The following is a 16,139-nucleotide window of genomic DNA, read 5'->3' as shown; positions in this document are numbered from 1 at the left end:
TTTTGTGTATGTAGTTTGTACTTGTCGCCACAGTATCCTCGGGTGTGCCATTACAATCCTATTACAGAAAGGGAAATTAAACAACCGTTCGGTGTCCAACAGTTCCAAGATGCGTCACAACCATGCATGGGGCTGAGATCATTGTTTCTTGTCTTTCTGGTGCCTTGGTGATGGGATACATTTTGGGGGGTGTATTTTGCAGTCTCCCACTGCGACAGTATCCTTGTTGGATGTACCTACTCTAAGCTATTACAGAAAAGGACATTAAACGACCGTTCGATGTCCAACATCTCCAAGATGCGTCACAACCATGCATGAGGTTGGGCTTATTATGAACCTTGTTGTAAGGGGAAGTAAGATGTTTCTTGTCTAGTTCCAAAAGAAAATCACATACTTTGTATGCACAGCGTTTCCTCCCATATATTCCAAACCAAACTTTCATTCATATTTCGTTCGTTTAGATCCAACTATCTACAAGCCTGTATGAGTTCGGGATAACTATTATAATTATACACTATGTAGTTCAGTGCACTCTTCATTTTGTTTTGAATCAAGAAAGCTACTTATATATACATAGGGGGATCATGGGCTTTTGGTCTTACGCATTAAGTTATCATTTTCCTAGACAGGTATATGAAACCAATAGACAGGTATATAAAACAAATCGAGGCTAATAAATCATAGTTGATGTTGAAATCAATGCATGACACTTATCCTGTAGACTTTTTTCTATTAGATAAAGATCCAGTAGATGTCAAACTAATACTGAGAGTCTGAGACGTACCCAATTTGTGCGTCGACACAATTCATAAACATTATCGTGAAATGAAATGGATCTGAAGATCTGAAGGCCGGGGTTACAAGGCAAATCATTCATTATTTTTCGCAGACATTTGTTTTAATTTCGTGATGGATATGTATGACTCTACCAGCACATATTAGTAAGTACGTACCAGCACATCGTAAGTGAGTACCAGCACATTGTAAGTAAGCAAGTACCAGCACATTGTAAGTAAGCAATTACCAGTACATTGTAAGTAAGCACCAGCACATTGTAAGTAAGTAAATACCAGCACATCGTAAGTAAGTGATTACCGACAAATTGTAAGTAAATAAGTACCACACATTGTAAGTATGTAAGTATGAGGAAGTAAGTACCATCGCATTGTAAGTATGTAAGTAATTAGTACCAGCACATTGTAAGTAAGTAAGTACCAGCACATAGTAAGTAAGTAAGTACCCGCACATTGTAAGTATGTAAGTAAGTATAAGTAAGTACCAGCACATTGTAAGTATGTAAGTAAGTATAAGTAAGTACCAGCACATTGATACGTGAGATACGTTGACTAATTACTAAAACAACATTGGAAGACGATGTTAATTGTTACACATACCTGTGGAAGTCCGAAGATAATCGAGAACCCCCAGCAGAGCAGCAGGACTCGTTTCGGCTTGTACACGGTCCTGGTCACGGCAGACATCGGGTGGCAGATGGCGGTGTAGCGGTCCAGAGCCGAGCCGACAAGAACAAACGACGAGGCGTACAGACTCGACAACTGGAGATACTGGAGAAACAGATGGATTTTGTAAATGTACTGCAAAACAATATATGGATGTTTCGCTGTTAGAAATGCCTCCTTGAAATGAGTTTTTATTTTTTGACGTCAACATTGGGTCAAAGATATCCAGTAAACGATGTCGGCCCATCAGAGCCCATCACCCAACCGCGACGGGGGCAGACATAGTTTACCGGATATCTTTGACCCAGTGTTCACGTCACACTTCCGCCAAGGAGCCACGTCTTACTGCGTCAGTTGAAGAAGACCGGAGTGACTGCCCGAGCGCTCTAGTTGAGAACAATCATTTGTACAGTGTTGTAACAAAAGTTTTAACTCTAAATAGATGTTGAGACTGGGCAAGCTGAAACTACAAGAGCGGATGGTTCACACCAAATTCCCGGAAAGACCAGTCCTCACCTTGACGACTCTACACAGGAAGTCTCCTGCCAGGAAACGGTCGGTCGCGTCCCAGATGAGTTGGGGGAGGATGTTGAACAAGGCCACGGTCAGATCCGCGATACTGTGGATTTATACAATATAGAATATTGTCATAATGATAAAAGGAAGGAAGGTGGAAGGAAGGAAGACAGAAATCAATGTTAACGAAGTAAACAATATTATGTACATGTACACGGAGTAGGATGTTTAGATACAAAATAAAGTTAAAAGATGAGTTGAATTCCAAAATCAAATCAATCATACATGGGGTCCGTGGTACCGTTTAATTCGTATTACTATTTTAATATCTACCACAGAAGACATGGGAAAAGGTACCTAAATTCAACACCAAAAGGATAAAATAAAACACATATACATTGGCAACAAATGCATTGCCGTATTCCTTGGTAAAAACAATGAACTCCAGATCTAAAACCAGAACTCACTGACAGATATATTCACAGAACAACCTGTCATGTAAAGGCATTTATGAATGATGCTTTTACCCTAATAGGAGATACAAGAATCTAATACTGTCCAGTGAGGCGTAATAACGTTGAATACAAGGGCTAGAAGAGAACGTGCTGCCAAGACCTGATGGAGATTAGACCTGCGTACACTCCGAACATGATAAATTTACTCAGTCCTGAGCAAATCCAGGTATAGCTCACACAGGCGGCTGGTTAGTGGAGTGTAAGGCTATCGACATTGCAGCGTCGCCTCGGCTTTGTGCGTGATTCTAACCGGTAACCATGTTTCTCACGCGCCGTAGGAGTTCTGGAGGTAGCACGTTAGAGCATATTTGTTACCTCACGCGTACAAAGCTTTGCCTTTGGGAACATCTTTCTCTTTCAATCGACAACGATGCTCTTCAGTTCAGAAGCCTTTGTCTGATATTCCATGTAGAAAATATCTGATTTTTCGTTTTTATCTTATCTGATTAAAAATAATAGAATTTCATGTAACAATGACGAATTCTAAAGCAGTCAAAAAAGTTATACAAAGATATTTCCTTAGTTTAAGTTGTGCAGTAGGTGCTTCTAGTCGCTCAGACGGAATGTGATGAAGCTAGGCAGTCGAAAATGTCAAGTAAATATCAAATGTCAAACTGTCTGCTGATATATACTACTACACAGTATCACTCGGTCCCACTGTATGCCTCATGTCCGTTCTAATATCACGGTGACACTTAGTGTATATGTATGTGTGTAGTATATGTGTGATGCCCCCCCCCCCATTTAAATATAAGAATAATATTTTCATTAGCATTACACAAAGGGCAAGGACGATGTGACGTACACTCAAGTTACAACTTAGTTTGCTAATTAATGATTAATGGTTTTGCTAATGATTAATGGTTTTGCTAATGATTAATGATGATTCTAAAGCCTTATAATGGTAGGGTTTGAAATGTAGCCGAGTACACGTATCCTAGACTAAACTAAGCTGCAGATTTACTTGCTTACTTACTGTGCTATCACCAAATAGCAGGAACAGTGATTTATTTGCACATCTAAAATAAATCGCCCGAAAGTCTAGACAATATGTTCTCTCTAAGCTAACAGGGGCTTTTGTTTATCCCATACCAGTGCTGTTGATTGAACCTTTGTATCCAACTTCGTTGCGTAGTAAGGCCATACCAAGTAATTTTTATGGATGACATAAGCTAGCGGGTGCATAAATTTTTGCCTGAATTTGGAAAAAAAACTAAGTTTTGTTGCCTTCTGACTGGTCAACATGCCGAAAATGGGCAAATATGCCTGTTGCCATGCCAAAACGTGGATGGCAGATAAATATGAAGAGGAGACAAGACAAGGCTCTGATTTATTGTTTTGTTACTTTGATGCATTGATGCATTTCATTCCTTTTATATGTGATGTTCACTGAATCAAAACCATGTGTACAATGAATGAAAACTTTTCCAATGTTAAATGGATGTTGTAATAGTTGGCAGTAAACTTAACACAATCATCACAAGGTTTATGATGTCAAAATTTGAAAATGTAGGAATCTGATTTTTTTTGGCCCTGTCGCTTTAGATTGGAGTCTGTGGAGGATGTCATCCATAAGATTTACTTGTTGTGGCCTAAACAGCTTTTATTACACAAGTGACTCCGGAACCCCGTATAGAATAACGTTTTCATTAGCCAGTTGATCTTTCGGAAATCCAAGTCCATAAACTCCTCAGCATTTCCTAGCTTGGCGTCTTTTTATCTACTTATCTTAAGAGGGCAGCTGGTGTATCAATTCCCCATGCTGGATCTGTCCTGTGCTGTTTAAATCCACTAGGACTAAATTTGAGGAAGTGGTCTCTTCCTAATGTCTATGACTAAAAGCTTCTCACAAATGCAGGGGTTTAGTCGGTAGATGTGAATACTCTTGTGTATATAGCCAGAATTTTTGTTAATGTTGAACACAGTCTTGGCCTCAAATCTAAGGAAGAGAAGCTACACACTATATATATTGTAATACATGTAGCCATTTGGCTTGAAATATTTGCACATATATTATAGTCAACACTAGGCGCTATAGGCAGGAACAAAAAAAATTTTGACACGTGCTATATGCTAATTTATGCTAATTATAATTTCATCACCAAGAAAGATAAAATCTTATTCCATCTTTTATTAATCATACTGGCTGCATCGATACTGTATTTACCACCTTCATTTAACTATTTTAATCGTATGATATTTCAAGAAGTAAATCCACTCAAGAAAGACATGTTCTACTTCAGTCGATTTGATTTGCAAAACATTCGCAGATTTTAGAATTCAATTCTAAGAAGGCTATCTTAAGCAAAAGTTGCAATTAACATGTTAGAGCGCTGCCCTCAGGCACGATCTGTGCTCAGAGTCGTTTCTTGAAGAACGTTATATAACTACAGCATAGATAACACCCTTATCTTTTTACAGTAATACTGGGTATCTAAAACCACTTCGACTGAAAGCCTGTGCGGTGTCGATGGATCGAAATTGAGTCTTTCGTGGATCTAAATTGTGTCCGGCATGCTTTACATATCATTGAGAGACATCATTATGAACTGTCTGCGACTGATACTCTATTGAAGTTTCTAATGTCTTCGTGTCGTGATATCTCATGATTACTACCTTGTTTTCGTCAGAGCACGGAAGTTTTGTTTTGGGAGGCTGAACTAGGGCTGTATGTATCTGTCTGGATAGAGTAGGTTGACAGCATGTGGGAGGGGAAGATTGACAGGCCAACTGGCAGGAGGTCAAAGGTCTCAGAATCTGGCCGGGAGCCAGCAGGAATTAGGGGTCGACATGGGGGAATTCAGGAAGCCGAGGACTGCATACTAGTACTTCCAGGAAGTCTGAAATCTCCGATTTCTTATCTGTATTTGCGTAGCACAATTTCTGTATTCAACCAGAAGGTAAAATGCCTATAACGTAGTACCAAACCTGGCATTATTAATGTCAGCATCGTTGATTAAGTTATAGAATTCAGGAAGCCGAGGACTGCATACTAGTACTTCCAGGAAGTCTGAAATCTCCGATTTCTTATCTGTATTTGCGTAGCACAATTTCTGTATTCAACCAGAAGGTAAAATGCCTATAACGTAGTACCAAACCTGGCATTATTAATGTCAGCATCGTTGATTAAGTTATAGATCCTGGAAACCTTGACCAATCAGAAACAACGACCTTAACCTTTCTCGGGATATGGCCTGGATCAAACTTGAACTGAAACACTAGTTCATGGCGTATGGTTACAATTTGATTAAATGTGCGCATTAAAATGCTATCATGCCCCCAGGTACGCAATAAATGGAATCTATCTCTCAACCTCCTAAGCATCGCCCGTAAAAATAACGATTTCATCAGTATTGTTGATCCCTTACAGTAATCAAAGACCCCTAAACTCGCCCTTTTACTTCATCAGTGTCTGCTTTCTATCTCGTCAGAACAACAGAATGATTCATGCACTGAACCATTCTTGAGTCTAGTTCAATCTAGCCCCAATCCGGTGTAAACCGGTTTTTCTAAAAAAAAACAAGCACTAAACAGATCTTTGATTGCCATGGCTTATTTTTGCTTCGAAATTATCGTGCCTGAAAAGACGTATTGTTGTCATGATCACTCCTACGTAGCACAAAATAGCTCATGTCACGGTCATCAACCTTTGCGTCCATATTTGTAATTAAGGAACATTCCATCGATGCAGGGGTGAAGAGTGCATAATAACAATTAGGGACGGTCTATTACTTCAAGAAACGATATATGTAAAACACGTACAGCGCAGTGGTTATTTCTTTTACACTGAACAGCCTCGAAACATACATTTACGTGTAAAGGCCTGAGTATGTATAGAGGAATGGTTCTCGACTGGGTTTATGGTCCTGTCTGGAGATTATATCTAGGGATGCATGAAAAATTAAAAATACTATTTAGATGATGTTCTATTGTAGCTCTTGACCTGTGTTGATCCACCATTGTGAACGAAAGAAGACAAACTGTTTGTCTCTCATTGATTAAGCAATATACCAAAGAGAATATTCGTTGGGCACATACATTATAGAAGGTTCTAGCTCCATATGCTGTGTTTGCGGTCGATGTAGAGACCCGATCCCCCTCTGTGCGGTTCATGAACTTGTAATAACATCGGTGGAAAGACATATTAGTACTAACAGCTGTGGAATGGCCTAGACATGCTTGAAATCACTGACTTACTGGGTGGTTATAGCTGTATCATATCAACTGATAGCGCTATATCAAAACAACTAACCAACCAACGAGTTATTTGTTTGGCTAGTTGTTTTGATAGTTCTGATTTCTAAATCAAAACAACTAGTCAACCAACAAGCTGGTTGGTTGGCTAGTTGTTTTGATAGTTCTGATTTCTAAATCAAAACAACTAGTCAACCAACAAGTTAGTTGGTTGGCTAGTTGTTTTGATAGTTGCCATTTTTATATCAAAGCAACTAGTCAACCAACTCTCTCCTTGCTTGGCTAGTTGCTTTGAATGTTCTGATTTCTAAATCAAAACAACCAGCCAACCAACAAGTTAGTTGGTTGGCTAGTTGCTTTGAATGTTCTGATTTCTATATCAAAACAACTAGCCAACCAACAAGTTAGTTGGTTGACTAGTTGCATTGATTGGTATGCAGCTTGCTTCTGTTGGCTAATTTATTTGATCCCATGTGTATATTCTGTACAGTAGTCTTCAGTCTAGTTATTCTCTTCAGTAGTTCCAGCGTTTTCGACAAACTACTAACTTCCTCAGCAATACTTTTCAAGATTGTTACAGTTGAATCTTCTTCAAGCTGGCTTGAGGCAAACGTTAAGATAACGGGTTTGGAAAGCAGTATATTTGCTGCTCCATAGACACCATGATATATTCTAAATGAAACGTTAAGCCTTGGATTATATCACGCCCAGAGATCAGAACGTTATAAAGAGTATTGGCGTTCCCATTCATGCTTGTCATGAGTGCAATATGAAGTTGAACGAAGTGGAGAGCTTAGAACTTCACCTTTTTATACCCCCTCATAGGGACTCTATAGCAATCCTTGCCAAAGACTCGATAGGCATAGAGGGAAGTAGGAGATACGCGAGACACGCGGATTGATTTTAGATATTTTATAGAATGAAAAATGTCACATCACAGCCCAGCACCATCCTGCAAAGCAGCCTAAATCTAAATTAACTGTCTCTGTGATTGGACTGCAAGGCGTAACTGAATTGAAGCAAACTACAGCGCTATAATGATCATTACTTAGGCCACAGCAAGTAATTTTGATGGATGACATCAGCGCGCGCATTAATTTTCGCCCTGATTTTGGGAAAAAAAACAAGAAATTTGGTTGTCTTCTGACAGTGGTCAACATGCCGAAAATGGGCAAAGATGTCTGCTAAAGTATGGATGGCAGATAAATATAAAGAGAGGGGACAAAGCTCTGATTTAATATTTTGTCTTTTACTTTGATGCATTGATATATTTCATTCCTTTTGTATGTCATGGCGGCTGTGTTGATGTGATGTTTCCACTAAATCAAACCATTTGTACAGTGACTGAAAACTTTCATTTTTTAAAGCTGTTTCAGTGACAAATGGATGTTGCAATAGTTGGCAGTATAAGCATCATTTCTTGTTTAACAAGGTTTTATGATGTCAAAATTTGAAAATGTAGGGATCTTGTTTGGCCGGCCTCGTTTTTTTTCGCCCGCTCGCATTAGATTTGGAGTCTGCGGAGGATGCCATCCATAAAATTTACATGTTTTGGCCGTATATCTATTGCTAGACAGGACTGCGAAGCCGATTTTGTAAATCCCTATGCTTTTGAAATTTTCGGGAAATATTCCAAACGGAAATCTTAGAAAGCCTTCCTAGACAGCGCTTCAGGATCTAGAATGGCGTTGGCTAACAAAATTGCAATTGGTACAGACGTGGGAACGTCGAGAAGGGCGCCCGCACTTCAGTAAATTGAACAAATGTGAAGACAGTATATAAGAACAAAATGAGTTGATTACGGAAAACCAGCTCAATCCCCTTCCATATGTTGTTAACCTTTTCTCTACGGCGCACGATGTCTAGTCCTTATTGCCTATTCACGTTAAAAATGTAAGGATCTACACGAAAATCAGAGAAAAGGGGCAATAGTCTATAGAGCAGATGTATTCCTAATAAAAAACTAAATGTAATAAAGAATTTGAAAACATATGCTCACTTACATATTGTAATAAGCTACATCAACTACATCAACTCTGATTATGAAAACATCGCAAAATAAATTTAAAACGAAGCAGTTTTTAAAAATATTGATCCATCAAACATTACCAGAGGTTGGCCAGGAAGAGGTGCATCCTCCTGTGGTGGGTCCGACTGCGGTAGATGTCGGCGAGCACGTAACTGTTCCCCGTCAGGGCCAGGAAGAACAGCACGCCGAGAACACTGATCTCCACCGCCGCTAGCGTCTCGTCACGCTCCCCTCTGGTGAGCACCGGGACCGTCTCGTTCGTCGCGTTACCGGAATAGTTGAAGGTGACGGGCTCCCATTGGGAGTTGATGTCCAAGTTTTCGTCTTCCATGTTCTTGGCTCTTTCTCCTCTCTCCACTCGCCGGGGGAATATATTCTGAGGTCGCGGTGGTTCGTACCTCGTGGCAGGGCTCCCACTTCGGTCTGCTGCAGCAGCCACGAAGCTGTTTCACTGGCCGGAGGTGCTTGGCGGGTTCGTACGTTGGACCAATCACAGCGACAGGTACCATCCATTCATGGTGTGCGACATCAAAACGTGACAAGCTTAGCAGAAACCTTATTAAGAAGACGTCGCCTTTGAAGGAAACAGCAGTTCCCTGTACGTCAGACCTTACGTAGACACTCGGCAATTAAGAGGAGTAGGTGGTGAACAATTCTTTTCCCTGGTGTCAACGTCGTTTTGCATTCACGGCTCTTGGCAGCGTGCGTACATTGCCATTAACGCCCCCGCCATCGCTGAATTATGTATAAACCAACTTCTAGAACACCCCTGTTAAACCCTTGTGATGGACTAGCCCTGAGTGACGCACAGTCAACTGATCGTCTTTCCTATAACAAACCGATAAAGCATAAAAGCGCCACGTACTCTCGTCTTTGACTTTATCATCCCCATACCTTTGACATCGGCTTAAATCATCAAACTCAGATTAGGCCACAGCAAGTAATTTTTATGGATGGTATCAGCGCACGCATTAATTTTAGCCCTGACTTTGGGGGAAAAAATAAGAAATTTTGTTGCCTTCTGACAGTGGTCACCATGCCGAAAATGGGCAAAGATGTCTGCTGCCATGCCGGAACGTGGATGGCAGATAAATATGAAGAGAGGACACAAGACAACGCTCTGATTTATTGCTTTGTCTGTTACTTTGATGGAGTGATGTATTTCATTTCTGTTATATGTGATGTTCTCACTGAATCAAAACCATTTGCACAATGATTGAAACCTTTTTTTAAAGTTGTATCAGTGACAAATCTATGTTGTAATAGTTGACAGTAAACCTAGTACAATATATGTATCATTTCATGTTTAACAAGGTTTATGATGTCAAAATTTGAAAATGTAAGAATTTTGTTTTTTTTGCCCGCCTTGTTTCTTTTCGCCCTATCGCATTAGATTTGGAGTCTGCGGAGGATGTCATCCATAAAATTTACTTGCTGTGGCCTTAAGTCACCGGAGAATCTTAATGTGAAGCGGTTTTTGTGACTGTCCTTGAATGATGTATTCCTGTATGTATCGATTTCATTCATAAATAAACCTTAACTTTTGATACCTTCATTGACCTTTTGACTGGAATTCCATTCAAGGACGACAAGCCATCCATAGACCATGGAAGATGATTTATTTGCAATATACATAAACGTCGGTACGCATTACGTTGCATACGTTAATAGAATTCAACTTGTCAATGTTACTCAAATTCTAACAATGTTGGTATCATGCACCCTGCATACATCGGCTGATCATAGATATCACTTTCATATTTCATTGATATAATCTTGATGTGGTTATTTATCATATAGACCCTGACATCCACCTAGGCATGCTCGTGAATATATCTGCAATCTGTTTTGTCGAGGATATTGAGTTGTATCAACATTTAATGTAATTCAAGCAGTCGAACAGTAGTTACTTATTATGTTTACCGAAGAAAAACATATTGGTTTTTGCTCTGTTTCCTCTTCTTCACACCAATAAGGTCAATGACCTGAACCAGACGTCTGTCACCATGGTAACTAGTGTTGGGTTACATCATGTTGCAATTTTATAGCAAGAGGGATTTAGACTCCTGTCTGACCATATGTATGAATGTGTTTGAGTAAGAATTAACAGAGCAGATCATATGCGAATGTAAACATTATGCATTTGCTTTGCAAATGTTACTTTTCTACCTAACTGAAATTTAAAAAAAACGCAAAAAGTTGGGTGTAACTTTGGAACAGAGTCATAATCTTAAAAGTGCAGGCGCTTTTCTTGAGCATCATTATACGAAACAACCGGACTTGAATGTCTCTCGTGTCAATGCCAGATGGAGAAATGATTACCACAATTTCCGCCGTGTTCTCAATCCTATCATTAAGTGTCATTAGCGTCAGCGCGAAAACACCGTCTAATAACCGGCTAGATACAGATGTATACAACGTGAGGCGACAGGCAGGGCTGCACTTGGCACCAGGGTCGTGCGCACATCCGTGTTTAACGGAAGTGTCGTTTGTTCAACTTTTGGATTCGCTGTGGCGTGAACCCTAGTCGACTCGGTCTTGTGTAAACAGTCAATTTTATCATTTCAAAATGTTCCTCTTAATCTGATTGATTCAATGCAATCATGTCAGATTCATCTAACTTTGCGGTGTATTGTGTGATTTAGTACATAGAAATGTTTGCACAAATAGCTTGAGTGTAGGGGTCCAAAAGCTCCTTGATTTCATATGTAGTTTCTGTTTTTTTAACGGCCCTCGGTTGAAAATGTGCAGATGTTGACACATTGGCGCACCAAATCTGTAGTGTGTTTTTGGCACACAAATTAGACAGATAAGCCTAAGAGGCTCGGTGGGCGTCTCTTCACTGAATAGGGAGGAAAGTTGTGTTAAGTGCCTTTCCCAAGGGCACAACGGTGAGTTTAGAACCCGGGACTTATTAGTCCCGAGTCCAACGCTCTTGCCGTTGGGCCACCGACGCCACAATATAGCTTCTGTAGTGTATAGTTAATGAACTAATCTTCTGTGATCATTACGACTGCCACATGTTCGTAAAAATGCAAGAATGTGTTTGGAAGTATCTGTCTACACTGCAGTTCCACGTGTTCTCTAATTATATATTTTACTAGCGTCTTGTAGTGGTTTCTGGTCAAAATCGCTTTGAAATAGGACTGATCCGGATTTTGCTAGGGTTGATCCGGATTTTGTTAGGGTTGATCCGGATTTTGTTAGTGCTGATCCGGATTTGACTTTTGGACAGGATTCAGGCTGTCTGATTTGACACGCCCTGGGTGAATCCTGTGCTCAATGAAAGTGTCTAATGTCGTTCCTCGCATATGCATTGCCGTGTGGAATAAATGTATATATTAAAGTATTAACGTATCGATGAAACAAAAATTAACATTGACCAATTGTATTCAAAGACAATTCAAACTCTACTACTGGATAAATAACGGAGATAACACATTGTATCATTTTTAGTTTAACAAGGTTTATGATTACAAAATTTGACAATGTAGGAATCTTGTTTTTTGGCCCGCCTTGTTTTTTTTCCACCCTATCGCATATGATTTGCAGTCCGCGGAGGATGTCATTCATAAACTTTATTTGCTGTGGCCTATGTACAATCATACCATGACTTCCTTTAAAGACACAAACATGACTCCTCAATTCGAATTGTGGATAGATTGCTATTCATATTTCAAAAGCAATTAGAAGGCAATTACTCGTACTTCAATTGGACATGTTTTGCCAATGAATTATGCAGTTTTAATCTCCGTTGAAAGTTCAACTCTACCTAACCAAGCCTTTAGAGCTTAACAGCCAGGTGCAATACTTACCTGTTTCCCCTTTTAGGCCACAGCAAGTAATTTTTATGGATGACATCAGGTGCGCATTAATTTTCGCCTGATTTTGAAAAAAAAACAGAAATTTTGTTGCCCTCTGAAAGTGGTCAACATGCCGAAAAAAATGGGCAAAGATGTCTGTTGCCATGCCGGAAGGTGGATGGAAGATAACTATGAAGAGAGGAGACAAGAAAAGGCTCGGATTTAATGTTTTGTTTTCACTTTGATGCAGTGATATGTGATGTTGGCTGTGTATATGTGATGTTTCGACTAAATCAAAACCATTTGTACAATGATTGAGCCAAAATGTGAAAATGTGGGAACCTTGTTTTTTTTCGCCCGCTCGCATTAGATTTGGAGGTTGCAGAGAGAATGTCATCCATAAAATTTACTAGTACTTGCTGTGGCCTTTGCCAGCAATCCGTGCTGTTGCCAACTCTCTAAACGTCAAACACAGATGCTCCGTGTCTGTATCCTTGGAGTTTATTAATAAAATATAAGCCAATTAGTCACCAGTCTTGCTTTCTCTAAGTGGTGTTTGGCATCGTGGCCCAACCAGTATTGATTTGGTCAATGAACAGAACGTCCATTGCAGAGGCTATATAGCGCTGTCTTAACAAGCCTTATTGTTAACAAGAACCATCATGATGTCACAATTTATATTATTATTAAAAAGTAGATGCTTAAAGGAGAACAAATAAGCTAATATTAGCAGCTTTTTACTTCACACAATATAATTATATTTGTAAACCTTTGCTTCAAATAGAGTTCCATGATCACATACCTTCACCAACAATTGTTAGACCATCTATTCATTACTTGCATTTCTTAAAACCAGTCATACATAGAATTGAATACAAAACAAATCAATAGAATGATGTCATCATGGTGAAACTAGACTGTACTATTTTTAAACAAAGGATGGATTTCCATACGTTGAAACTCAATAGTTCTAAAAAAGGATATACATTTGGATTATGTTAAGTTAATGGGTACTAGTTACCAAAAAGCTATCACTGTGGGGATCGTGCCATTACTTGAACACCACCAAAGTTTCTACCTTCTATGTTATCTGGGTTGCATGTAATTATGTTTGATGTGTTTTTCAGTTCAAGATAATGGGGTCATTGACCTGTAGTTCAAGATAGTGGGGTCATTGACCTGTAGTTCAAGATAGCGGGGTCATTGACCTGTCAATACCTAGGGTACCTACGAGATCTAGAGATGAAATTACATTAAGTGCGCGTTTGAAAATGGCCGTTCGTGCGAAAGCTTTTACAACAACGTGTATTGGGTCTGTATCAACCCTATTTTATATACTGCAAATTTTGAGCACCTGCATACCAAAAAACTACCCCCCTCCCCATTGTTTCTCTCACTCAATATTTCCTTATTTGGCAATCTGTTAATAGGCCACGCCCACACAACAGCAAAGTATCTTTTTTCTCACTCAATATTTCCTTATATGGTAATCTGTTAATAGGCCACGCCCACACAACAGCCAAGTATCTTTTTCTCACTCAATATTTCCTTATATGGCAATCTGTTAATAGGCCACGCCCACACAACAGCAAAGTACATGTATCTTTTTCTCACTCATTATTTCCTTACATGGCAATTTGTTAATAGGCCACACCCACTCACTCAATATTTCCTTATATGGCAATCTGTTAATAGGCCACACCCACACAACAGCAAAGTATCTTTTTTCTCACTCATTATTTCCTTAAATGGCAATCTGTTAACTGGCCACGCCCACAACAGAAAGGTACATAGATTGGTGAAGATCTTACGTAAAGGTGCCAATGCGAAGGTTTGCAAGGAAATACATACGCTAAAGCTTGCCTTGTACCTATTTTGTTTAACGCACAGTGGCCTTCAAAGCTTACACGTTTCCCGTCCGACTAAAACCATGGAATCTGATACCAAAAAAAGGGTCTTGACTCAAAGCTGCTAATAGCTGGCAGGGGGTTTAGGTACTTTACGGGACTAACATGATTTCCTGTTTTTCAGAATATTAAATATTAGTTACATTCAAAGACTTCTTGGAATCCAATCCTAGCCTAGGGACATGGTAAATGGGACATTCGTATTTTAAACATTTTTATTCAAAGTCGCTGATGATATATTTTATTAGTTAAGGTCAGGAAAATTGGACATGAACATAGCCCAGCTATGAAGCAAGTTTAAACTGTAATATCCAACACAATAAATTGAATTTTTGACTGTACAACTCATTCCTTGACAAAGACTGGAGTTGTACAGTCGAAAGTTGGGTGAGTCCAATTTATTGTGTTGAATATTACAGTTTAAACTTGCTTCATAATGATTTCTACCAACACAGATGAACTTTCAAGATAATAACCCAGCTATGTGTTCTTTGGGCGGTCATGGCGAGGGTTTTAGTAGTTTCTAGGGATTTTGAGGGGCACACCCCAGTTTATTTGGCGCTTCTATTCGAAGCTGCGCACCCTCAAGTCTAGCGACCGTCTCTGCCGTGGAATAATTCGGAAGGAAAATAACTGTATACGGGACGAAAGGATATCTCTTCAGCTACAAGACCAACTGAGTTTGGTTTCTTCAACCTTTTTAATTTTGATAAAATTAACAGAAAAAACTTATTTTCACTCCAAAATTAATGCACAAATTGTGAATTTTTGCGTAGGATAATCCCATAGAAAAAAAAATTTCCGCCAGAAATGACTGATGCTGGCATAAAGACCCAAACCTCGACTATACCCGAGTAAATTATAAAGAATACCCTAGTACTCAATTTTTTAAAAATAGGTTCCATTATCATTTTATTCTATTTTTTTGTGCTTTGTTGTCTTTTATATCATACTTTTTGTTCCATAAGACTGCCCGATCGGGCCCCGGTTTGGAAATGTGACCTCAGCTTTTATGAACCTTTTCTAGCTGCCGAGTCTCTTTCGTCCCTCAGCAAATAGCTATAGGTTATAGGCTACATGTAAGTTTGTTGTCCATTCAGACATGGATATGGTTACTGTTCATGTACCCTATTCTCGACCCTTTAACCCTATCGGCCACAATGTCTCCTCAGGAAATATGACGATAGTTACTATATAGGGTCCCGGCCCATGTGCGATCAAGTCCAGACATGACCAACCCATCACTAGACGAAGACCGAATCGATATGCAATTCCCTGAGAATGCCCCAGTTCACAAAGTAGGAGACCTTGATTTAGAGTACCTTCTGGCGTGTGTATAGCCTGGTATCCAGTCTTACGTGATTGGGGGGGTGTTCAGGCAGGCTGTGTCTTCGGGGGCTCTAATAGCTCCACCCCGCCTAGTGCAACAGGCCGTCCCGGTAGGAGTGTTACGCTAATAAGAGACAGTATGCTTGTGGATTTAGTTGAGGGCTAATCAATCTCTCGTGAAATTCACACCGGGAAACCTATGTGAGGCGGGCGGGACAGAGCTCTTGCAGCCCCGACCACGATCAGACCGGATACCAGGCTAGCGTGTGTAGGGCCTTGGAAGGAGATCGAAAACATACGCTAATGGCGTCAAACTTTATCCAGAAATCCGGTGCCAAAATGCCCGTAAATGCTAGACGCCTTGAGGTGTTGGTAATTGTGTGTGT

The 16,139-nt window shown here is 39.8% G+C and overlaps 1 protein-coding gene across 1 annotated transcript in view; it reads right to left on the bottom strand.

Moving 5' to 3' along the window:
• The window catches only part of LOC109461834 (oxytocin receptor-like), a 31,659-nt gene extending 22,614 nt beyond the window's left edge, over positions 1-9,045 (bottom strand). The window contains exons 1-3 of the mRNA XM_019758302.1: positions 8,795-9,045; positions 1,977-2,079; positions 1,395-1,565 (exon numbers count right to left, since the gene is read on the bottom strand). Of these exons, the coding sequence (XP_019613861.1) occupies positions 1,395-1,565; positions 1,977-2,079; positions 8,795-9,045 (525 nt within the window). The remainder of the gene's footprint in view (positions 1-1,394; positions 1,566-1,976; positions 2,080-8,794) is intronic.
• Between the last annotated feature and the right edge of the window lie 7,094 nt (positions 9,046-16,139).

The sequence above is a fragment of the Branchiostoma belcheri genome, unplaced genomic scaffold (genome assembly GCF_001625305.1).
Source record: "Branchiostoma belcheri isolate BF01 breed outbred unplaced genomic scaffold, Haploidv18h27 scaffold97, whole genome shotgun sequence".
In the NCBI taxonomy this organism is placed as follows: domain Eukaryota; kingdom Metazoa; phylum Chordata; class Leptocardii; order Amphioxiformes; family Branchiostomatidae; genus Branchiostoma; species Branchiostoma belcheri.
Note: the sequence above shows the minus strand (reverse complement) of the source record. Positions and strands in the feature narration are given on the sequence as shown.